The 27,242-nt window shown below is 34.5% G+C and overlaps 1 protein-coding gene across 2 annotated transcripts in view; it reads right to left on the bottom strand.

Annotated features, from left to right (window-relative positions):
• Positions 1-27,242, bottom strand: part of sbm (L-type amino acid transporter sobremesa) — a 212,956-nt gene that overhangs the window by 100,457 nt on the left and 85,257 nt on the right. Inside the window, exons 1-2 of one of the 2 annotated variants that reach the window (XM_072524114.1) lie at positions 20,541-20,764; positions 1,102-1,398 (exon numbers count right to left, since the gene is read on the bottom strand). In XM_072524114.1, coding sequence (XP_072380215.1) covers positions 1,102-1,398; positions 20,541-20,634 — 391 coding nt within the window. In that variant the 5' untranslated portion in view covers positions 20,635-20,764. Of the gene's footprint in view, positions 1-1,101; positions 1,399-20,540; positions 20,765-27,242 lie in introns of those variants that run through there. The other variant, XM_072524115.1, reaches the window with a different exon arrangement.

Genomic DNA, 27,242 nt, shown 5'->3' with positions numbered 1-27,242 from the left:
AACTTTCAGTGCAAATCCTCCCATTCGTTATGTCCTGCGATGGGGAGGGGAGGTTGGTTATAGCTTGGAGGTTACCACTCCATTATGGAGTGTTACCTGTTTAATTTTAGGACATGGGGGTCCCACTGTTCCATTGGAACATACATGTCACTCGGAGCTGGTATCTGAGGTTCTACAAAAATTGTTATGTGTGTGTGTGTGTGTGTGTGTGTGTGTGTGTGTGTGTGTCATTGAATCTATGGAGCGGTGAATGACAATGGAGTGTGGAGAAAACGATACAACTTTGAACTTTATAGAATATACCAACAACCAGATATCTTAAAGTATAGTAAGATCGGACGTCTGAGGTAGATAGGGCATGTAATGCGGATGGACATTGCATGCCCTAACCAAACTGAACTAGCTAGAAAAGATCTCCTTGATAGACCAATTAGTCAAAGAAGAGGAAGAACAAGATTCCTTGATAACATCGATAAGGATATGAGAATAAGAAGGATGGTAACACGTACTTGGCGGAAGAAGGCGATGGATAGGTAAGACTGGAGAGAAATTCTTGAGGAGGCCTAACCCACGCAGGTTGTAAAGCTAGAATGATGATGTCAAATATGTAAAAAAAGGCCAGCTGTCCTCATTTTACATAATTTACTGATGCTCACAACACCAACATAATCTCAATCTCAACGAAGGAATAGTAAAAAACTTTAGTTGAATTGCTGTAAAAGTTTTGTAGAGCAATTTTCATATATAAAAACTATAGAAAAAACATGTGCCCTCATCGAACACTGTATATTATTTATACTTAAAATAAAATGTTACTATAAACATTTAAATACATAATCTGAGACAAAAAGTGCATCGTTTGTGTTTATTAATCATACAAAACTGATTATGTAGCAAAAGTAATACAAAATTTTTAAATAGATGAATATAGAAGACATAAATTATTCGAAAACTTGAAACTATGGCATAATTCGATGAAAATTAAATATTTAGCCCGATGGCATAGAAATATCACTATACAGTAGAATTAAAAATTCTTCAAAAAAGTGTTCGTTCGTCAAATAGCTTCTTAAATTATGGTATTTTTATAGATCAACTTACCAATCATGGTTCCGACAATTAAAGCCACCCCACTGATGAGTCCCACCCGTCTCTTGAGGTGAATAGCGTCATCCTCAATTGAGCCCGGCCCCTCCAGCTTGTCCCCTGCTGAGCCCCCATCGGGCCCCCCTTGGCCGCCCCCTTCGGCGTCGCCGGCTCCGCTGAGCCCGCTGTCGAAGCTGCTGCCCAGCCCCAGGCTTCCAAGAGATGTTCCGTTGCATTGGGAGCCCCCGTTACTGATTGCCCTATTGCCGCGCCACTGAAGTTGAACCTCTTTTGAGGACCCATTGTTATTTCCTGCAATAAAAAAACATAAATTAATAATTACTAATAATCAATTTTAAAGGATCGATATTCAACAATTCGATTCCGAATATATTAAACTTTCTTTTGCATATGAATAAAATATTCCAGACATGATTAAATATATTTTTTGTCATGGCTTTTTTTTTGAGTACCCTATTTCTTTCGAATATGTTTAGTAGGTCTATCTGCCATTATTGTTATGACGCCAAAGTCAAATTAGTTATAATTATATTCCACAATTTATACGAAGGCATGAATGAAAATTGAGAACATAGAGTAAGAAAAACAAAGAGGCAAAGTCGGTAAGGAAAATGCCAGCTGTAACAAGAGTAAAAGAAGGAAAAATAATCAATAAAAGCAATAAAGTAACAAATGAAAAATAATAAGTGTAAAGTGAGAATAAAAATGCCTTCCAGAAATTTTAAAATAAATCTAAGAATGGGCTGAAATTCCATATCAAGCGAAATAAATCAATCAAATAAGGTTCAACTTTTAGGATGATACTAATAGGGCTATTATTTATCGGGTATAAAATGGGTATTAAGTAATAACTAACCTTTCATATTAATACATATCAACTGTAACACCAATACTTAACGACACTGACTCACTTTGAATGCAAGTAATGTATCTACCTCATATATCTCACCTATTACCATAATATTGGTTTTTACAATTATTTACTTGATCTTTAAAACAATTGGCAAACCAGGATTTTCCAAATCTTGTAAATTTTTCAAGTTTTTCTTGACCACAGCTAATAAAATATTCAAATAATAAAAAATATATTATATGTACATGTAATACCACAGAGACATTTGAGATATTACCAATATATTAAAATTTTGATGACTTTTTTTTATAGAAGTGGTCAAAGAAATTTTAAATATTTGTTTTAATTAAAAACGACTAAAAGTCTATTATCTGTAATTTTTGCAAGAAGTGCATGAAATACTCTGCCTGTATTGGTAAAGGGTGAATTGAGTAGCCCTATAACCGATACAGCCGGTCCCAAGCTCAGATAAAAGAGAAGGGATAGACGAGTAACACCTCCAAAAAAAAACAGGATTCAGCTGACCCGGCTGATAGCACCCTGTGAGGGTCCCTGCCTGGGGTACAGGTGAAAACCGGTCAACGGTCTCAAGAGCAGAGACGTAAGAAGAACGAAAATCGCAAAATGAAAAATCCAAATACGGAAACACATCACCGGGTGGAAATCCACACCTCAGATAGAGGGAGCCCCATCGGATACGGGAAGGGGAAATGTTGCGAAGAGTTCGAAAGACCCAGTCTTATCAAAGCTCAACCAAAAATCAAAATGAAGAAAAGATAGAACATTCATATGTGCAACTAGAAGGATGGAACAAAAAGGCGACGGAAGTGATCAAGGAGTTTAGAGAAAGCAACATCGATATACTAGTAACAACAGGAATCAAAAAGAAAGGAAATGGAGTAGAAACAATACAAGACCATATCCACTGCTGGAGCAAGATGTAAAAGGCAAAATCGGGGAGGATCAGGCATAGACCACATGTGCATACTGAAACTACTGTTGGAAAAGAAAAAAAGCAAAAAATAGACATATACATTTGGCATTTGTGGACCTGAGAAAGGCGTATTACTCTGTACCAAGGTCAGAAATATGGGAGGCAATGGTACAAATTAGAAATACAGATGGAACTTATAGAAGCTACAAAAGCTCTGTATAAAGAAAATTAAGTGTCCATTAAAATGGGAACAAGAATCATAGGAGATTTCACCACAACAAAAGTGCTCCTGCAGGGTTGTTCCACATCTCCAACCCTATTCAAAATATACTAAGAGAAAGCCTTGACTACATAGAAAAGAAAATGAGAAGGCATGGAAGTACCGGTACGAATCGAATACCTATGTACGTTAAGCTTTGCAGACGATCAGTAGTGATTGCACAAGACCAAGAAGACCTCAGTTATATGATGAAGAAACTACAAGAAGAATATACCAAGGCTGGCCTAGATATTAACCTCGCGAAAACAGAGTAGGTGCCTATCTACAAGTGAAGAAGATATAGAAGATCTACAGATTGACGACAAAGTAACAATCAAAGGAAAGGATAAATTCAAATACTTGGGATTTATAATCACGAAAAAGGCAACAACAGAGGAAGAAATTAAGCAAAGATTAGGACAAACAAGAACAGCAATCCGACAACTTAACTCAGTATGGTGGGATAGACACCTAAATATGAAGACAAAAACACAGATTTATAAAACAATAGTGCGAAGTATGATGACATATGGGGCTGAAAATTGGATTATAAACAAGAAAAACAGCAGTAAGATAGTAGCAACAGAGATGGAATGCCTGCGAAGATACTGCAGAGTAACAAGAATGGATAGGAGAAGTAATGACGAAATAAAGCTAAAAACATCAATAGAAACAGACATACTAACATATATAGAACATGTAAGAAGAACTAGCGACAGCAGATAGATAAAGAGAATAACCGAATGGAGCCCCATAGAAAGGAGGAAAAGAGAAAAACCCCGAATATTCTGGAGGAACGAAGTAGACGACGCCATGAGTAAGAGAAGCCTAAACGATGGAGAATGGGACAACAGAGAGAGATGGAAACGGTTGAGAAGAACAAAGAGTGTTGTACAATTCATTAACAGTGCTACCAACTAAGTAGTATTAGATTTATCTGCTCGTTAAACAAAATAAAATGTAGTTATGCAATTTTAAATGTTAAATTATGAAAGAATGTACATATGAAAGAAAATACATAAGATAGAGTTAATTGTATCAATAAAGTTTTTTCATCGTTGGCCTATGTAATCTATATTTCTTTACCAATAAATATTTACCATTTACTATTGTTTACCATATTTAATAACATGACCTTAAAAACACAATACCTATTTCATTTTGTTTCTGATTCATTAGACCATTAAAATGTTCGATTGTGAACAATGCGATGTATATTAGGAAAAACCGTTGTATTCAATTGAATATAAAAATTTATGACATTTCGAAGAAATAACGTTTTAGTGCTTTTCATTCTTTATATTCAATTAACAAATAACTTACGTTACATACGAGTAAACATGTTTTAAATAGATTAAATAATTTCCCGCAAATAAAACTCTTGACAAAGAAAAATCTAGCAATTATAAAACTATAAACTTAACCCGTCCTTTGGGATTTTGTCTTTACAGGCTTCTTTTGATAATATATTTCTTCTTATTTATTTGAGGGCTTTTTGATTACACTTTTTGTTCCTTTCGGTTTCTAATTTAATATTTGTTTAGACATTATTTTATAGTTATTGTTTTCATTATGTTCTATATTTTTCTATTTCCTCAATGGATATGTTTTCCTACATACAACGCTATAAGCACTATATAATCCGCAGATAGCATTTCTATACATTTATCGTTTGAATTCTATACCATCTAATGATATATTTTTTTAAATATTTTTCGGGATAGAATCGGGCTCAAACTTTCTCCTTGTCTAAAGTCCTTTTGAATGTACTACGTCATTACACTGTTGTACTGCTGTTAACTTGTCTTTCTTTTGACTTTTAAAACTCCCTGCTAAGCGCTATGGCCGGTGCTAATTATAAAATTTCTGTTATAAAGGAAAGTATGAAAATGTTCTATGGCTGTTATAATAGCTAGGAGCTTGTTTATGGCAATACAGTAATTATTTTCAGCCTTTCCTCTTCTTCTTTTCGTACCACTCCTAGCGGAGATTGGAAATCATCATGGCCACTGCGACTTTGTTAGCAGCGCGCCTAAAAAGTTCAATCGAACTACACCCGAACCATTCACGTAGATTACGAAGCCACGATATTTTTCTTCTTCCCACACTTCTTTTGCCCTTAATTTTGCCCTGCATGATATTTCTTAAAAGTTCGTACTTTTACCTCTCACAATGTGCCCCAAGTATTCCATCTTTCTAGTTTTTATCTCATTTAGAATTTCGCATCTTTTGTCTAAAGTTTGGAGTACTTGCGTGTTAGTGACGCGGTCCATCCATGATATTCTGAGAATGCGCCTATAGCACCACATCTCGAAAGCTTCGATGTTTTTTGTGGTCAACTGTTTTAGTGTCCAAGCCTCTACTCCATACAACAGGGTAGAAAAGACATAACACCGCAGCATTCGTATTCGTAACTTTATATTGATATCACGATTGCAAAAGAGTTTGCGCATTCTATTAAAGACTGATCTAGCGATTTCTATTCTACATCTAATCTCTTTTGTTTGATCAGTATCGTCTGTGATCCAAGCACCTAGATATTTATAACAGGACACACGCTCAATCGTTGTATTGCCTATTACAAGATTAGCTCTGATGTTCTTCGATTTCGGGATTACCATAAATTTAGTTTTTTTCAAATTAATTTTCAAGCCGTAACTGTTACAGTATATATTGAGACTTTGAACGAGATGTTGTAATTCTACTAGCGTTCCCGTTAGGAGAACCGTATCGTCAGCATACCTTATATTGTTGATCGTCTCACCATTTATTATCAGACCAAGATCTTCTTCCTCGAGTGCTTGTTCACAAATAGCTTCACTATACAGATTAAATAAAAGTGGCGACAAGATGCATCCCTGCCGGACTCCTCGACGGATTTGAATTTCTTCTGTTAGCCTACCCTCAACCTTCACATTTGCTGTTTGATTCCAATATAGGTTGCATATAATTCGAATATCTCGGCTGTCTATATTTTTCTTTATTAGAATTTGTCTTAGTGGTTCATGTTGTACTTTGTCAAAGGCCTTTTCGAAATCAATAAAGCAGGTGTAAATTTCTTGGTTCATGTCTAAGCATCTCTGTGAGAGAACGTTCATTGCAAACAGAGCCTCCCTTGTACCCAGCCCTTTTCTGAATCCCATCTGAGTGTTACTGATGTCTACGTCTAATTTCCTATAGATCCTATTATGGATTATTTTCAGGAACAGTTTTAGAGCATGACTCATCAAAGCTATCGTACGATATTCGCTGCATTCCCTTGTATTTGCCTTTTTTGGCAGTAGTATAAAGGTCGAACGAAGCCATTCCCTAGGTATTTCCCAGGTAGTCCCCAGTTCTACGAGAATTTCATCAGGACCGGGGGCCTTACCACTTTTCGCTTGTTTGATTGCATAATCTATTTCTTCTCTGATTATATCAGGCCCTGTATCATCTGTATATTCGTTTGAGATTTCTTGTCTATCTTTGTCATCAAAAAGTTGTGATATGTATTCTGTCCATCGATTCATTTTTTGTTGTAAATCTGTTATGAGTAAACCATCTGTATCTTTGATCTGTCCTGTCTGTGTTGTTCTTCTCCTTCCTGTCATTTCTTTAATCTTTTTGTGTACATTAAAAAAGTCATATTTTCGCTCCAGTTGTTCCAACTCCTGGCATTGCTCACTTAGCCATCTTTCTCTAGCTTCTCTTATTTTCTTTTTTATCAGTTTATCTGTTTCTTTGTATCTTATCGGATTATTTGTTTTGTGTACCCTTCTTTCACACATCAACTGTAGTATTTCCTCATTGATCCATTCTTTATGTTTCCTTTCTTTCGGTGTTAAATTTTCTCTCCCTGCCAGCATTACGGCATGTTTAATATTCTCCCATTTTTGGTCTATGTTATCAGTATTTCTATTCAGTTTCTTCCTATTGTTTCACAAATATTGCAATAACTTTTTCTTTGACTTGCTGTTTTTATGATAATACGTGTCAATACCACGCTGAGATGCGTTACAATGTAACAGAAATATTCCATCTTCCTGTAGATAAGCTGGAATAGGTGTTGTTGTAGGTTATTTTTTTTTTAATCTACAAGAGCATTTTGACAATCTGGTGTCCAGTCAAGTTCAATATTGTTTTCGGTTAGTCGATAAAGAAGCTTAGCAATGTGACCAAAACCTTTAATAAATTTTCGCTAATATGAACAGAGTCCAAGAAAAGTTATAATTTCCTTTTTATTTCCAGGCTTGGGACAATATTTAATAACTGAAATGTTCTCTGGATCAGCTTTAATTGCATCTCATTAAAAATTTTGGACATAATCATTATAAAATCAAGATATAGGTACTTAGCATGTTAGTCCTTTTAAAATTATCTCCATCAGACGTTCAGACGTAGCTAGAACGTTACAAATACCAAATGGTGGAAAAGGAACCGGTAGAAGCCACAACCAGTTGAAAAAGCTATTTTCTCTCAATCATCAGAATCTACTTCTACTTGCTAGTTAGTAGCATAACCTGGTTTAATCTTTTGTACACCAGGGGTCCGAAGTTTCTTGGATGATATGCATTTATATATATGGCATGTCTTGCATTAAATTTTCAACTTCTTTGCAATTGGGCTTGTCGAAATTGGTCTTTTATTTCCAGTATAAATTCTATGTTGAACTAGACTAGTACTCCTGTAGGAGAATATAAATGGGGCTCATCTATACATTAATGGGACGCAGATAGAGCGAGTAAAACAGTATTGCTACCTGGGAACTATTATAAACGAACAGGGAGCAATGTACAGGAAATAAAGTGCCGCATAGGAAAGGCAAGAACGGTTTTTAACAAAATGAGCGCCATCTTCAAAAGTCACAACATATCCCTAGATACAAAAATGAGACATTTGAGATGCTATGTTTTCTCTGTGTTGTTGTACGGGGCGAAGGCATGGACGCTTACAGACACCACTATTAAAAAACTTGAAGCATTTGAGATGTGGCTTTATAGAAGAATGCTAAGAATATCATGGACAGCAAGGATCACGAACAAGGAAGTTCTAGAAAAAATGAAGAAGGAACCAGAGATTGTGTTTACGATCAAACGCATAAAATTGCAATATCTGGGACACGTTATGAGAAATCAGCACCATTACTCCCTGCTGCAGTCTATATTGCAAGGTAAAGTCAAAAGTAAGCGAGGACCCGGTAGAAGGAGAATATCATGGCTGCGGAATTTAAGAACATGGTTTAAGAAAACCTCAACGGAGCTGTTTCGAGCCGCAGCGAGCAAGGTCATGATTGCCAATATGATTTCCAACATCCGAAACGGATAGGAACCAGAAGAAGAAGAAGTACTCCTGTAAATTTCCCGGATTTAAACATGTCGTAGTTTTCATTAATAAATTCATTACTTTTGTCTTATTCTTCAGTTGTTAGGTGAGAAACATTTTTGATTAGTTGTTTTAAGAAGCTAGCGTCAACTTATCAAAACAGCTAAAAAATGTACTAGCTATCAGAATCGTCTGGAAAGCTCTAAAAATGTTGCAAGAGAAACTTGGTCCATAATAAACGATCTTCGAAATAAAACTAACACAGCTCAAACATTTTCTCTTCCAAACCCTGAAAATCTAAATGAATATTTCGTTAATGTGAGTAAAAATATAACATCAACTATTTTGCCACAACAAGATCCTATTTCCTATCTCCGTAATTTAAAAAAGGTCTGGAATTCACTCTTTATAAGACCAGTTGATAAATCTGAACTGATTCAAACAATCAGTAGTATTAAACGTAAATCTTCCTGTAGTACTATCCTAAAAAAATTTCTTAAATCTACCAAAAAATGTGTTGGAAGTCCTGGTTTCACTAATCAAGGCTTAATTTGAAAAAGGTCTATTTTCAGAGTGCCTAAAGACAGCCAATATTATTCCTCTTTGTAAGGGTGGTGAAAAATCTAATGTCTGCAACTATAGACCTATTGCCTTACTACCGGTCCTATCCACAATTATTGAGAGAGTTATAAAAACCCGACTTATGTCCTTTCTCTTTGAAAACAACATTTTATCACAAAGTCAGTTCGGGTTTTTATCTAATAAATTTACCAGCGATGCTGTTTTCTGTACTACATGAGGTCTATCGAGCAATAAACAATAACCTTTACACTGCCACTATTTTTGTGACTATGCCAAAGGTTTTAATTGTGTAAATCGCAACATTTAAAAAAAAAAATTTCTACGGAATTTGAGGTATTTTTTTAAATTGGTTCCAATCTTAGTTGAGAAATAGAAAACAACTATGTAGTTAGAACAAATGATACTGACGCTAGTCACAAAAGCATTGCATGTGGAGTACCACAAGGTTCAGTACTGAGTCCTCCACTTTTCCTTATTTTTATAAATGACATCAATAACTTAAAAATCGATGGAAAAATTTTTCTTTATGCTGATGATACCAGTATTACCTGGAGGAATTCTAATATTGCAACTCTTCATGCAATTATAACTTCTGACCTACTTAAAATAAAAGCCTTTTCCAACTCTAATTTACTCTCTTTTAACGTGGATAAAACATTAGCATTATCCTATAAAGGAGCTCTTCAACCTTTGCTTCTTAATAACAGCTAGATCAGTATTGTTGATTCTGTAAAATTTCTTGGTATTTTTATAAACAGCAATTTTAAATGGTCCTTCATATCGATTTGTCTAGCCTCAGAAAGAAGAAACTAGCCTCAGTCTGCTATGCTAAGATCTGTTTCGAGGGAAATCAATTTATCATCTTCCCAAATAACATCTTTTTCTATAATCGAGTCTCATATTCGATATGGCCTTCCATTTTGGGGTGCTAGTACACCTGCCCAATTTGAAGTTATTTTTAAATTACAAAAAAAACAATACATCTTTTTGGCCTCAGAATAAGACATTGCAGAAGCTACCTAAAAAATCACGGGATTTTAACTCTTCCCTCTTTATATATTCTAGAAACTGTTTGCTTAACACGTTAACACCTACATGTTTTTCCAGCAAGACATAGTCATTACTACTCCACCAAAAATTCAACCTTTGATGTGTATTTACCGATCTCATCCACTGAGTTAGTAAAGAAATCTATATTATATTCGACAAAAAAATTATACAACCTCCCTTTGCAACTTAAATCTACAATTTCTTTCCTTAAGTTCCGTAAATTGACAAAAGCCTATCTATCTGAAAGACAATATTATTCAGTGGAAGAGTTTCTTAACGAATAACTAAGAAATTACAGTAAAGTTTGTTTAGCAGTAAATGGTTGACTTCAATTAGTATCGACTATACACATCCTGGGTTTTACCGATAATAGTATAAAAGGCCCGGTTTCAGATAACAATCGTTTACCTGATGTAGAGATAGTGCAAACACTCCTGACCACGGCGCAGTAGACGAAATTTGGTTTAGTCCCCACTTCCATGCGAAAGGCACTGTATAATTCCACTTACAATAGAACCTTTTTGCCTTTACGTGAATTTTGACTTCGCCTTCGCGCAGCTCCATGGTCAGGAGTGTTTGCACTATCTTTACAAGGTCTTAACAATGGGCCAAGTCAGATAAATTTAATAATATTTACGACCGCACTAATTAAAGTCGATCATTTTCTGCTAAACAAACTTTACGTGTAGGTACAAGTAGCTAAAGTATTTTTATATATATTTGGTACCACATGCAGCAACTTAAACTTATTCGTAAACTAGTTCGTAAGGTTTTATTATGCAATTTGTAATTTAGTTTAATTTTGCAATGGATTGTATATTTTATAATCTTTTATTTTGTGATATTGACGATTTATGTATTTTTAGTAAATTTTAACTGTTATTGTTGTTTTTTTTTACTTTTTGTAAGCTTTGTCAATAAAATTGTACAATTTTTAGTGACAATAAAGCATATTTCTATTCTATTCTATTCTATAACTGGGTAACTTAAAGCTGTATTCTCTTTTATATATTTTTCACACTTAATTATTAAAAGGCTTCTTAGACAAATAAGTAACCCTTACCGGCGGGCGAACTTTCGACACCAAATTGTCTTTGTACCTGGGGTAATCGAAGGGTCAAATTTTATTATAGGAAATTTCGACACCGCGGCGTAAAGCAAGTAGGTAGGTAATTAGCGGCGATGGACATTTGCACCCAAGCAGGACAAGCGGGTTTTCCCAATATTTATTGTCACGGCTGGGGGCGTGGCACTTGTGTACTTGTGACTAAATTATTTCAGTTGTAATTTATTTCTTGTTTGACGTTGACTTGTGCACGTATACGGATATTTAAAAAATGAGTTTGATAAAAAGTTCCCGTGGTCGAGATTTATTAGTGGGGAGCATCATTCGTTCTCGAAAAAGAAAGTGTTAAAAAGCGGCGAGATATTTTGGAGCTGCATCCAAAGAAACACTAAGTGTTCCGCAAAAGTGTTTACAATAGGCTGTGAGGACCTCACCATCACAAGAAGTGATTTGGTACATAATCATGAAGCCGATCCAAAAAAGCTTGAAGTAAAGATGGTAACCAATGCATGTAAAAGAAAAGCCCAAGAGGACATATCGGAAAAGCCTGCCAAAATTACAAGAACTGCTGTTGCTGAGTGTGATGCCAATTTGCTGACGGTTCCTGACATAGCTAGAATAAGAAATAACATTTACAACTGTCGTCGTAAACTGTTACCAGGTCCGTTACCAAGAAGCATATCAGAAGTCCATAACGCGGTTAGTAATTATTCTCCTAAAACCTGTCGCAATGAAAGTTTTTTGTTTTTAAATCATCCTGAATTAAATGTAATTGTATTTTTATGCGAGACAAATATTCGTTTGTTGTGTAAATTAAAAACTTTGTATGTATATGGATGGTACATTTTCATACAGTTCCAAATATTTTCTACAATTATTTACTATACATGGCTTGGAAAATGGACATTATGTTCCTTTAGCATACTGTTTGTTAAAGGACAAATTGTCAATGACGTACAAAAATTTATTTTCTTTATTAAGGTCTAAGATTTTTGAAACATTTCAATTATCATTAGAGCCAACTGAAATATTTGTGGACTTTGAAAAAACAATTCACTGTGCTTTATTGTATATGTGGCCCAATGCAAAAATTAGTGGATGTCGTTTTCACTTACACCAAAACTGGTTTAAAAAAATTCAATCTTTGGGTTTGTTACAAGAATATAAGGATACAAATTCAGAAATTGGAAAATGGTTAAGGCATACATTTGGTTTAACTTATTTAAATCCAGCAGAAGTTGAAGAATGCTTTCTTTATGATTTAATGTCATATAAACCTATAAACGCAACGCTTGATATATATGCAGATTATTTACTGGAAAATTACATTTTCGATAGCGCTCTATTTCCACCACACATATGGTCTAATCAGAATCCGTCTATTGCGAGGACCACAAATGCCTGTGAATCCTTTCATTCGAGATTTAATTCTTCTTTTTATTCAACACATCCTTCTATTTTTATTTTAATTGAAAAGTTAAAAGAATTTCAAGTAGACACTTCTGTCAAAATAAATAGTTTACATATACCAGCAAAAATCAAAGATACTACTGTTAAGGCTAAATTGGCATTTTTGGAGAAAATGATGGATAAACTACGATCCCAACAAATACGTAGGTTAGATTTTATAAAAGCTGTATCTTATCATTCCTATAATAGCAAATAAATCATTGTATACAAGTATATTAACGGTAAAATGTACAAAAATTAGGTACTAGTTGTATTATATTTAGATATTATTACAGTTATAAAGAAATAAAATGCACATTACTTTTATTAAAATAAATAAATTAATTAATTATGGTATTTTATTTATGTCACAGCTATATTTATTTGGTGTCGAATATACCTGTAAGATAAAAACGGGAATTGGAGCTGGTGTCGAAAATTGCCATTAAATTTTAGTCGCTACCTGCTTAGTGTCGAATTTTCCTACGCCCACCCTTACTGGCTATGAAATTCCGTCAGTAACGACTTCCTCGCTTTTCACAAAGCTGAAATGTAAACCTTTAGGTTTTTGACTCAGTATCGCCAGGACGAGATTTTCAAAATTTTGGGAAATTTCTGTATCCTTGCTCACTAAAACTTTTACTTGAGGTATCGATTCTACCAACTTCTTCATTTTTAATAACCAAAATTTTATTTTGTAGATCTGTGATAAATTTGTTCTGCATAATATCCATCCCAACAATGAATTCATGTTTAATATCAGCTACCAGAAATAGGTGTCAAGATGTTACCAATATGGTATCAAGGTGTTACCAATATGTATGGTTGCCCTATCCAGTTATCTTCATCATCATCCAGCCTCAAGAGTCCACTGCTGAACATAGGCCTCTTCCTAGTGTTTCCAACCCCTTCTATCTTGCGCCGCTCTCATCCAGTTTTTATTGGCCTCCATTCCAACTTTGTCCATCGCCCATCTGTCATTCTGGCTATGTGTCCTGCCCATCTCCATTTTAGTCTGGCTATCTTCTCGATGATGTCAGTCACTCCGGTTATTCTCCTGATGTCTTCGTTGGTTATTCTGTCTCGCAGAGTTATTCCGAACATGGACCGCTCCATTCTTCTCTGCGTGACTCTCAGTTTGGTAGCTGCTGCTTTTGTTAAGGTAAGTGTTTCTGCTCCGTACGTCAAGACTGGGAGGACGCACTGATCAAATACCTTTCTCTTTAGCCATGTGGGCAGCTCACTTTTAAAAGTTTCTCTCAGTTTTCCAAATGCTGCCCACCCAAGGCCGATTCTTCTCTTCAGTTCATGAGTCTGGTTATCCCTGCCAATCATAATTTCATGTCCCAGGTATTTATATCTATCTACGAGTTCTATTTCTTTCCCACCAATACTGATGTTCTGGTTGGGTACCAAATTGGTCATGATTTTTGTTTTCGAGATATTTATATTTAAACCTACACTTTCTGTAGCCACAACGAGTTCCTGTACCATCTCTCTTGCCATACCTAGATTTTCAGCTATTATAAGTATATCATCGGCGAAACGTAAGCTGGAACAACGCTACTATGATTCTATTACACAAAGCAGGAGACAAAGCAAATTTAGAGAATTACAGACCGATTAGCCTCCTCAGCCATATATATAAGTTGTTTACGCGAATACTAGTTAAGGGAATGGAAAGAAAATTAGTGACTTATCAACCAAGGGAACAGGCAGGATTCCGAAAAAGTTACGGAACAAATGACCATCTACAAAATATAAAAACCCTAATAGAGAAAGCAGTGGAATACAATAAACCTCTAGTTCTAATATTTATCGATTTTCACAAAGCCTTTGACACAGTTGAGCTAAGCAAAATATTACAGGCGCTTAAAGAATGCAGGCTAGATTATAGATATACTAAATTATTATACAAAATATACCTGCAGGCAACAACCACTGTCAGATTACATACTAACAGTAATCGCATAAAAATAGAACGGGGGGTTAGACAAGGAGACCCAATGTCAACTAAACTTTTTAATACGGTACTAGAACATGCTTTTAAGAATTTGGATTGGATGACAAAGGGAATAAAAATAGATGGAGAATATCTAAACAACTTACGTTTCGCCCTATCCAGTAGTAGTTTTTTATTCAGAAATCTGATTCGAATAAAGAATCTGGTTGCACTGGTATCAATAATCATGGTGCATTTTTGATTGTCAACGTAGCCCTTAAGTAATAAATTCTGTAATAGGTTCTTTAAAATATAAGTGCGCATTTGGGGGCTTTTATTAGACACAGCCTACGCCCGGGGTGTGTTGGATACTGTAAAGTTCCGGAGGACGAAAGTCAAGGGACTTTTCTATATGAAATAAATGGTACGGAACTGTCATAACAATATCATTTAAGCAATTTAAAAATCAGTTATATCCATCATTTTTTGGGAGTAATTGAATTTTTCAAATCCGTTTTGTTTTGTGGACATTAAAGAAGATGTCAAGTCTGTACATAAATTGGTCAATTATATTTTTAAAAAACGTAAACAAATAGTCTGCTGACATCGGCAAAAATAGACTTTGATTGGCATGAAAAATATTTTAATGTCGTGCATCTCACATTTCTCATTTTGCATGTGCAATTGAATCTTGTCAGCAAGTGCTAATATTCGCGCCAAGATAATATATAACACAAGGTTTTACTCAAAGCGAATTTTGAAAATATGCAAATTTCATTCAATGTGACAGAATATGCATTCTGTTTCGTATTGACCTATTAATTTGAACACTTTTATTACTGCGATATGTATTGTAACAGAATCATTTGGAAATTGGGAAAATTATTACTTCTTGAGTTCTAATACTATATGTATTCTTATTTATTTATTTATCATTTATTCTTATACTATATATGTGTATTTTTTGCTTTATTCGTTTCGAAATGTTATTAAAATGACTATTTGAGACTAGACTATCTTTAACTGATAAAACGTCATGGCAACGCCACGTTTTCTACTGACAAAACTACTTCCGTGATTTGTCCGTGATTTCTAAGCGACAAAATTATAACAGATCCGTCACGAAGGTGTCTGATAATTCTATTGTTGTCAGTTGGACAAACGTCCTTGAGGCGTAATCAATTTTGGACATATATAATGAATTCAGACGAAAAATCAAGATTTGGATGACAGTGAGATGAAGAAATAAAAAAATTGGTTTCAGAAAATATCCCATTGAACACGCAAAGGTCCAGAAGCTTTATTTGGACCCAATTTTCGGAGTTCCTACGGATGAGAAATTTTACGCTTGAAAGATGTATTACCATAACTGAACTAGCAGAAATTCTCGAGGATTATGCCTTTAACATAAAAAAGGCAATGGCGAAGACTATAAAGAGTCATCTGTAAATTCAATGTGGAATATTACAGCAAAAATGGTACAAGAAAGTTCCGAAAGTGATATTTTCTAGGGCGAGTCCTGGAATCCTGCGAGTCTCGTAAAATTACTTTTGCCCCTATAATCCCCTTTCAAAAATATGTTTACACAACACATGTTATGAGCAATATGACTGGGTCACAAACCCTTTCCTGCCATCCACGCCATCGACAGAGGAAGAAAAATAACTGACAGAATTGTCATGTGAATCCAGCCTAAAAATCAATACGACAAGGACAAACAGTTTGAATTTTGGAGCTCACTTTCTCATGAATATCATGCCATCAGCACTGCTGCATTAAAGGTTTTATTACCATTTGCGACTTCGTACTTGTGCGAAACGGGCTTTTTTGCAGTTACAGTAATGAAACTGGAGCCTCGGTTTCATAAGCTGTGCTCAAAAAAGCAACACATTAACCAGCCAGTTACATAAATAAATATCCCTTTTCATTTTTGTGCCTATGTCTTGATTTCGTTTTTAATTTGTAATAAAAAATATAAATGTTTAAATAGTGTTTTTGTTATAACTATAACTTGTTACTAAAATTGGTAAGTATTATTGGGAATTGGATTGAGGGGCGTCGTAAAAAAATACAGTTTAGAAAAATTTTGTGAAGACAAAAAAGTTTTGCAATTAAATTTCCTTCAAGATAGAATTAATTGCAAATTGAAAAAAAAACTGTCAAATGTATGTTTATTCAATAATCTCTATTAATTATTTAAAAGCGACATATAACCTTCAAAATTTACCAAGAAAATCTTTATAAAAAACACTAGACCAAATTTTAACAAATTTTTGAAAAAAAGTTATTAATTTTAAAAATTATGCAGGACCAACAAAAAAAGTTTGAAAGACTTTTTTTGACTCAACTGTTCTAATCTCACCTCAATTTGGTTCAAATTGTTACAAATGTACAGAAACCCAATTAAAAAAATTTAAAACCACAAGATTCTAGACAAATAAAGATCTTAAACAAGAATGCTTTTTATCATAACATATTTGATACTTAATACCTTTATCCCTAGCCCAATTAACCAGCTGTAGTCCGTATGCTTAATTACATTTTCCATAACTGTCTATCTTATGTAATAAAATCCACAAGGAAAATAAATTCCTGCAGCTGGCTGTATACCATGTATCATAAAAAGAGGTTTAATCTTTGTATGTAGGTATATTTAAAAAAAAATATTTTATTTTAAATATACCTACATACAAAGATTAAACCTCTTTTTGTCTATCTTATGTCTTAGCAACATCAATCCCCTTCAGATGTACTGACCATCTTATGTTTTCACATTTTGGCATTAATTATATTATTATTACCCTAGACTGTCAATAATTAAACTTCCATTTCACAATCATAAATTTTCATTCACCCGGCCCATAGAGTTCAGAGCTATCTCCGCTGATAATACTCATATGGGCAATTCTTGTGTGGCGCGTCCAAATTGCAGAGGTGGGCATCTCTCTCTTGCTTCAGTACGCGTGAGCAAGTAGATGGTTAAGTTTAGATAGAGACCTAGTTCTGTGAATATATTATGGATCCTTTACCCAGGGATATTGGTGAAGATCATAATGGTGGTAATGATGGAGATAAAGATAGGTGGTACGGCAAAACCGGCAGAAGCAGCACTTTATCGATTTTGGGGGTTTTATAAAATCGAGGCAGCGTTTGATCCAGATTGGGCGGCTGCGAACATCGTCTGACCCAGAATGGGCTGCTGAAAAAACGAATCATCAACACGTCTGGCCAGCGAGGTATTTTATGGGCAACGCCTCCTAAAGCATGGCAATTTCTAAAACAGAAGGCACAAGTCGCCAGGTGGGTAGTTCGCATAATAATGGCAAATCCCACACCTTTGTCAAAAAGATCAGCTTCTTGGAATCTGATGGAAGCAAGAACTTGCAAAAAAACTAAAACAATTTAATGTCACAAAGACCAAAAAATAACCGAATTAGCAGAAAAAATCGGGGAATTAAAATGGGACATAATTGGCTCGCGGAATAAAAAGAGAAGGTGAAAAGATTACAATCAGGTAACATCAAGTTTAGGAGGCGTTGACTTTTTAACCTCCAAGATATATGTGCATAGAATAGAGTAATATGTAAGCTAATAGCAATGATAAAAGTACGCAAGACTGCATACCTTGGACACATACTAAGAAATAATAAATATAGTCTTCTGCAGGTCATCATGCAGGGTAGAGTCGATGACAAAAAGGGAATAGATAGAAAGAGGAAGTCATGGCTGCGAAATATTCGAGACTGGACAAACATGACTGTAGACGAATTATTCCACGTTGCAAAAGACAGAGAAGCTTTTAAAAATGTGGTCGCCAACCTCCGTTAATGGGGACGGCATAGGAAGAAGAAGAAGCAATGATAAAACTTAAGATACACGAAAAAATTTCCTTTCTAAAAAATTCTTTAAACATATCGTCATCTGTATGCAATAGTGACAACTCAAAAATTTGCCAAATTAAGTTAACATTACCAGACGACTTGAAAAAGACCAGATTGTGACCTGTAACACTGTCACAATAATAGTAGCATAAATGTCCGCTATACGTCACTGGTGTCACTATGACGGTTAAGATAAATTGTTTCTTTCAGTACTGGTACTTTTTAGTTGTGTGGTGGAAGTCGAACCGTGTTAGTATCAAGTTTCCGTGCAATACCGACACTTTTGAGTTCTGCCACTATAACAGTGAATTTTAGATATTTTCAAACTGTATCAGTGAGAATTTTGGAGTTGTGTCACTTTAAATAAAAGAAAAAATTTTATTGTTTTAATAATGTCAGATCTGTACCGTTATCAGAAAAGAAGTGAATTAATCGTATCTCGAGCAAGAATAACGTAAATAATAATAACAATATTATTTTAATGTAATAAGTACAATGACTTCGTTGTTTCAAGTTATAAAAAGACCCTACAGGTAAGTGGTCAATGGAAGGTAGAGCACCTTTCCCATAATGAAAATATCCTTACCAATGAGGAAGGTGATGATCAGTCCAATACGGAGAATGTTACCCCTGAATGCACAAAGAGCAAAGCAAATGGGTACGAAATTACTCTTTTTATAATACACACAATTTATTTGTTTTATTCTAAGCTATTGGCCAATTTACTAAGGAGGTACCTGACAAGCTCATTTCTTCTTAATATTTATCTTTTTTTCTTGTTTTAGGTAGCAGTTCTAAATTGGTACGCACCTTCTGCTACTACAATCTTCTAATGTTGATGATTCTGATGTGGGCCCTTATTATGTGAATGCTGGTGATGATGATCATGTATTGTCTACGTTTACAAATGTCTCTGATGAAAGTTAAATACTAAAACAGCGACAAATTTCAATGAAGATGTCCAAAAAAATACTTTTAATTTCACCGATATTTGTAAACTTTATGTAAAAAAAGCTCTGGTAGAAAGTCACTACTATTTTAAAACTTCATTTATACAAGAGGAGTACTGAGCAGTACTACCAAGAAAAAATAAGAAAATGTTTAGAAAGCATGGGTAATATAGAACTAGAAAAGGGTTAGATTAAAAGATAATTTGAATCAATTACCCGATTTTCAATTATGCAATTTTTTTAATAGGGGTAGTTTTCACCTCTAAAAAATAAAAAGCAACCTACGGCACAAGTCCAAAAATTAAGTGCAGGGTCAGTAGAACCTAGATACAAATGTTAATGCAATTCGGTGGTGACAGGGAAAATTACACGATATCACCGTATTTCACGTTCACCTAATGGCCATTTCATCGCATTGAAGTTTGGAAAGTAAAGTGGCTGTTCTAATGTGAATTATATCAACATAAGTTTTGTTTTCGTTATAAACAAAACATGCAACATACTTCAATATTTGGATAAGGTCAAGGTGGGTTGTATAGAAGTGCTTGCTTTTAATCCAGACTTGACATCGATTGATTATATGCGAGATTATCAGAGAAATAATTTTCAGCTTGCCTTCTTCGTCCAAAAACCCTGAAAAAGCTATGTAATGCTTTGCAAGAAGAATGGACAAATCTTCATTTCAATTTTATTAACAACCTTATTGGAACCATGGTTCAAGATCTGATGGAGTTCAAAGATGCAATACACCTTATAAAAAAGAAAGATTTAGTTTTTCTTTTTCATAAATTATTGTTATTTTGCTAATATTTCATACATTATTTACTTCTCTGAGGATCAGATTTTTTTTGTTAATGGATATATTGTTATTTTTTTAAAATCCACATAAATTTTAAAATTTTGTTAGTCTAAAATGATTACTAAAAGCTTTTATAAAAAATTTATATATAAAGAAAAATCTGAACGAGATGAAATCAAATTGAGTGTACTATTTTTTGCAATAAAATTTAATAAATTACAAAAAATCCCAGCTGGTGCAAATTGAGCTAAATTTTTGTGATGTTCTGTGTAGCTATATATTTATATACTGTCTATAAGAGAATATGTATATGTAACATGTTATCATTAATTAATGTGTCTTAAACGCAGCAACTGTTTTTCCATACCTGGATAATACGGCGAATTTGTAGTAACCGATTGTGTAAAATCGTCACTTAGTTTACACCCAATACCCAAAAGATTGATAATCGTATCTAACATTCTCCGACACTTCACACGCGCTGATTTTATTCCTACTGACTACTGGCACATTCGACTCCACGATCCACGACGTATCCCTACGTAGAGCCGGGATCTCGAAGCCAGTGGCAATTTTGGTGCAGGACAGTGGACGAATGCCAAGATCGACAAGAGGGATCTCGTTCGACTTTTATTATCGCGAAAGTAGTCGAGACACAATTAGATTTTTAGTTGGGATGATGCAAAGAAAATATGATAAATTTTGAGTTTTCGTTGGCGCTCTGAGTCATTTATAGCTTTATATATATAATATGTATACTTTATGAATATTTATAAAGTATTATTATTTGACGGCCATGTGACTTTCTCTCGAAACCTAAAATTAGATTCTTGTGTGTTTAATAAATTGTCAGATATCCGAACTTTAAAATCAACAGACGCAGGGAGTGAAGAAAAAGATGGTGCGATAATTTAAACAATTTAGGAGGCTAATATTGAAGAAAAAACAGGTTTTAAAGCCTACATACGAGAAGGAAGAACAAGAAGAAGAATAAATTGTCCAAGAAATCTCTTAACAATGTTTAATTAGTGATAATAATTTTTGCCGTAACTTTGCAACATGCTGTATTTGTATTTATTGCGACAAATGCATAAAGTTGTACTTTTTTACGAATGAAGGAGCGGACAGCACGATTCTTTAAGCAATTCACTGCGCATACTGATGAAAACACCACCAAGTAGCTGTGTAGCCTCAACATAGGCAGATCACCTGGCGCCAATATCAATTATCACAGAAATAGTCAATGTTTTCCTTAAGTTTTGCTACTTTTCTACTCAGCTAACACCCAAGTAAAGAACTAACTTAAATGAACTTTGTACTGATCTGGAACGAAAACTTATAATGGAGAAAAGAATTTGATTATTAAGTCTTTGTATAAAAAGCAACCTACCATTGTAGATAAACAATTAAACTGAAGGTATCCATCAGCTACTTCTTCTTCTTCCTCTTCTTCTTAGCCTTCTGTCGTCCATGTTTCTGAGCAACATATTTCCAATTTGTTCCGGCTATTCTTTTAATGTCATCAACCCATCTCATCTGTGGTCTTCCTCTTGGTCGTTTACTTTCGTAAGGTCTCCAATGTTGTATTGTAGTATTCCAACGTTGGTCTTTTGTCTAGCAGTGTGGCCCGCGAAGCTCCATTTAAGTTTGGCAATTTTTGTTGCTATGTCCTCGACTTTTGTTTTGGATCTTACCCAGTCGTTTCTCTTTTTATCTGACTGTCGTATACCTAACATTGCTCTTCTTTCCATTGTTCTTTCTGTTGTTGCTAGTTTATTCATGTTTGCCTTAGTTAGGGTGCAGGTTGGACATCCATATGTCATGATAGAAAGTATGCATTGGTTGAACACTTTGCTCCTCAAGTATTGGGGTATTTTGCGGTTTTTAAGTATCCAACTAAGTTTTCCAAATCCTGCCCATGACATCCATCAGCTACAGGACAGCTAATCTAGGTCACCGAGAACTTTTCGGCCACTATCAAAATGATCGCAATTTAGTTATATGATCTAATAACTTTAAGTAAAACTTAAGTAAAAGTAAACAGTGATGTGTCGAATTCTGAACTTCCTCTTCCTTTTTCAGCATTATAACCGTGGATGGATCTGGCTGTCATTCCATCCAGACGTCGCTTGTGCCTTTCTCCTCCATTGTCTTACAATCATAGTTTTCAGGTCATCTTCCACGTTATTCAACCATCTCGTTTTGGGTCTTCCTTTCTTTCCTGTCGGCTCCTTTTGCAACATTGATGCCAGTATAGATTTGTAATTATTTGTAAATCTTTATCGTCAAATCTAGCTGTTTTCGATATTTCTATAATTTTGTTGTCGGACCTTGTCAAAGGCTTTTCTAAAATCGATTGCACAGATGTATACATTTTGATTATATCTCTGCATCTCTGGATCAGAACTTGGATACTGAACAAGGCTTCTCTCTTACCCCAGCCACTCCTAAATCCGAATTGAGTATTGATAATTATCTCATCTATTATTGTGTATATTCTGCTTTGTATTACTCGCAGAAAGATCTTCAAAACGTGACTCGGTGGTGTATGGCTTGCGGTTAAAGATTTTATTACTTCAGATTTTATTAGTTCAGAAGTTATGCCGAGACACCTCGGCGTTTGATTTACAATGGCCGATAATTGCTTTCATTATCATCATGCAACCTTTTCTGTCCACTGCTGTACATAAGTTTCTCCCATTTTTCGCACTCTTCGACCCAGCTTCTGGTCCAACTTGAGTCTTTTAGTCTCGCTATGTGACCTGCCCAATTCCATTTCAGCTTGACTATACGTTCAACGACATCAGTGATACATGTTCTTTTCCTTAGATCTTGGTTCCTTATTTTGTCTTTTTTTCTTTTTTTCAAATGTCTTCCGTTTCATGGCGATCGAGATGTTGCTCTTAAAGATGTCTCGTAGTGAACCATACGCCCCCCAAGCCAGTTTTATTCGTTTTGAAATTCAAAGGTCTGATTATCCTTGCTCATTCTGATTTCATGACCGAGATATGTACTTTTCTGTCAATTCTACCACTTGATTTTGGATGGTTAGGGGTTCGCTGGGAACCAAATTTGTTATAAATTTGCTCATGCTGATGTTCATTTTTAGACCTATTGATGAAAATACGGTTTTGCGTAATTGCTTTACTTATTGTCAAATGTAAAATTCAGTACAAGATATGCTATGGAATTTTTTTATTATTTGAAACAACTTGTCTATTTACATAAAGATTTCTTATAACTGGCGATTTTAATGTTTCTGGAAGGAAGTTTGGAAGACAACTGTTAGACGAAGCGAATTGTTAAATAGTGACCAAGAAAAGATAAGGGAATTAGAAGCAGACCTCAGACCAAATGGACTGATGGCGAACAACTGGTTACGAAAGGATGTAAAAAACACAGTACTGTATAATGCTTCCTATGTTAAAATTTCCATAATTTTAACTTTTTTATACTCTTTAATGGGATACTTTGTACATTAACTTCAAATTAGTATATAATGAGTACATTATACATTCATCCCTATCTGAAAACACTGGAAAGTTCTGGATACACTTTCAATTGGTTTCTGTCAAATTTATTAATATTTTAAGTCTTAATGCTAAGGTGAAGTTGTAAGTTACTCAAGAAAGCAATATATTATAAATTAGGCTAATGATAATAAAAGCCAAACTGAAAGCTTCGTAATGAAATTAAAGATCTTGGCATAATGTTTGACCGTAAACTACCTTTTATTGAGCATATAACTGTAAAAGTTTCTGATGACTTAAATCATAAACCTTTGTAGCCAGAAATGGTCAGAATCTTACTAACATAAACCGTTAAATTGCTGTATTTCTCCTATACAGTTTTAAACTAGAAAATGTCTATATAATTAGATGATCTTTCGATAAAACTCATATTTAGTTTTTTAAAAAAGAGCGTAAGTTTTAAAATTAAATATTTGTTATTTGGGATTAACGGTGTAATAATAAATCCAAAGGGAGTGCCAGTAATAGTGTGTTATATACCAGTTTAGACATGCTTTAATTGAAAATAAAGCACAATAAAAATAATTTGATTGAAGCTATAACCCACGTTACATGAACTACTAACTGTAAGCACACATTTAAAATAAGTACATTTCTTAAATAAACAGAAGAAATAAATAGAAGAAATAATAGAAGAAATAAATTTCCATTCCTTATAAATACGTCCCAAAAATTTTTAAGCAGTCTGGCACACAAAAAATGTTACTTTAAACTGGATTGTCAAAAGCATATACAAAGTTAATACACTTATGCCTTAATGGTAACATTATTCAGGTACAGATCAGGTATTCGATATAAGGTTCATTTTTGCTCCTATTTTCTACACTGTATATATAAGCGGCCTCTGTACATTCCATCCACCACCTTGTAAAATACTTGTCTTCAGTGATCACATATCCCCTCTCGCCGGGGACGCAAACCCATTGACATTCTATCGGCGAAGCATCAAATGAACAGAGTTGAAAATTGGTGCTCAAAATGAAGAGTTTTACTCAACCACACGAAAACATAGGGTAACATTTACAAGCTCAAACCAAAGGATCTTATATAATTCCAACCTTACACTCTTTGGAAGGAAGGACTTTTACGGTTCTCTCTACTTAAATGTACATAGCAAAACAGTAGTTAGATTCGTAAAATCTTTAGAAAAATGCCTAAATCGGCAATTCTGCTGATTGGGGATTTATCTTTTGTTATTTTGACCACATGGGTTTTCCCAATTCTGCAAATGTGGTTATTCCATTTTTTTTCGGTTCAATGTCCAATCGTTTATACACTGTAATATTTTTCTTCAAATTCCAAGGTATTTTAACTTCCATTACTTGTTTTATGCTGATGCCATGGTTCTTTGCTGATTACTATTGTTTTAGTTTTCTGAGTTGAGATTTTCATATTAAATTAATTTGCTCTTATGTTAAACCTGTGGACTAGCCTTTGCAAACTATCTTTATCTTGGGCTATCAATATGGCGCCGTCTGCGTAAGAGAGTACTTTTACTTCTTTGTTTCCCTTCCTGGTATTCTGTATCCTCTTCCTTTGTTGACACTTGATTATTTCATCTATGTCTATAGGTTCTGTAAGTTGTCCATCTATTCTGAACCACATTTTGATGTTTTGGTATATGTTTTCAATAGTTTTTATAGCATCTAGAGGAAATCCTCTATCATATAGAAGATGTATTACATCTGTGAGTCCTACTCTGTCAAATGCTTTCTTCAAGTCAATCAGGCACAGAAATACTAATTTGCTTTACGACGAATATTGGATCTGTATATGATCTTCCAGTCAAAAACCCTCTGATTCATTATATCTTGTAAGACTTAAGTAGTAAATTTTAAGGTAGTATTTAATAAGTTTATACTCCCATTGAGATCCAATTTTCAATCGGATAAGTTCCCTTGGCAAGAGTTATGTTTTGGGAACAATTCTTTAATGCGATGTCATTAGTAACTCGTCAGGAGATGGAAAATTCAATTCCTTTCCATAACTATGCAGAATGCTGTCAGCCACGAACTTTCTGAAAAGTACTTTGATGTCCTTAAAAACACTGCTTATAAGTATCACCTAATTCAGTAATTCAAAAGACTTGGTAGTTAGTTTTCTGTTATTTCTCAAGCTTGTTTCACAATTAAAGCTGTCCTAGATAAGGTTAGAACCACATATACACCTCAAGTTTTTCAACCATTAAAGAAGCGATAAGGGTAATTCCTGAATGCTGAATGAGGGTTGGGACCCCGAGAATGAAATAAAGAGCAGAGTTGAACAAGCCAGAAATGCTTTTTTGAGGCTTCGTAAGTTTCTGACTGATCGCAAATCGGACTTCAACCTCCGTTACAAGATGCTTAAGTGTTACGTGTGGCCTGTTCTCCTGTACGGAATGGAAGCATGGACGTTAAAGGCCAGTTCCATTAACAAACTTGAAGTGTTCGAAATGTGGTGCCTGCGTCGAATGCTCAGAATATCATGGACGGACAGGGTCAGAAATGAGGAAGTACTCAGAAGAGCGGGCTTACAGGATAGGGAACTTTTTAATTATGTAAAAAGTAAGAAGACTGCATACTTGGGGCACATTATACGAGGAGAACGATACACTTTTCAGCAACTGATACTCGAAGGGAAAATAGAGGGTAGGAGAGGTCTCGGACGTAAAAAAATGTCATGGCTGCGCAATATTCGACAATGGACAGGAATCCATAGCTATGAAATGCTTCGCAATGCTGCTAAAAACAGAATTATTTAATCCTGACTATTTAACATCTCACCTGACAAGACGATGTACGGTGGACGCCTACGCAGAAATGCATGGCACCTTAAGAAGAAGAAGAAGGGTAATTCCATTACTTTAACACATATCCCCCGTAGATTTATTTCCAAATTCTGTAATCCTGAGTCAGTCGCCTGTTGAATATTTACAAATAAGTCAACTAAATCTAAATGTTTTCTTCTTCTTCTTTAAGTTCCATCTTCTATCGAAGGTTGGAAATCATTATGGCTATGCGGACTCTGTTGACTGCCGCTCTAAAAAGTTCTGCACTACTGCATTTAAACCATTCCCTTAAGTTATTAAGCCAGGATATTCTTCGTCTTCCCACATTTCGCTTTCCTCGGATTTTGTCTTGCATAATAAGTTGTAATAATGCGGATTTTTGCCCTCTCATTACATGTCCTAAGTACTCAAGTTTTTGTCTTTTGATAATTAATATTATTTCCGCCTCATTTCCTATCCTAAATGTTTTACTATGCTTTAAAAACTACATGAATTAAAAAACAAGTATTCTGTATGTTACGGTTTTTCCAAAAATTCATTTTTTTTATTAGTTCTCTGATTTTTTTTATAAGCGAGAAAAAAGAGTGTGAGGTTTTTTTATGCTGAAAAATGAGACTTTTTTGGAATATTAAATTCAAGTATTCAGTTTGCAATTTGTTTTTAGACACTAGGTCCTTTTGATTTAAGTTCGTTAACATGTTGAAATATATATTATAATATAAATTTTCTAAAAATGTATTATTTTTATTTCAATTTTTTTCTACCACACTAG

The sequence above is a fragment of the Diabrotica undecimpunctata genome, chromosome 2 (genome assembly GCF_040954645.1).
Source record: "Diabrotica undecimpunctata isolate CICGRU chromosome 2, icDiaUnde3, whole genome shotgun sequence".
Classification (NCBI taxonomy): Eukaryota; Metazoa; Arthropoda; class Insecta; order Coleoptera; family Chrysomelidae; genus Diabrotica; species Diabrotica undecimpunctata.
This window is presented reverse-complemented; position numbering and strand designations above follow the sequence as displayed.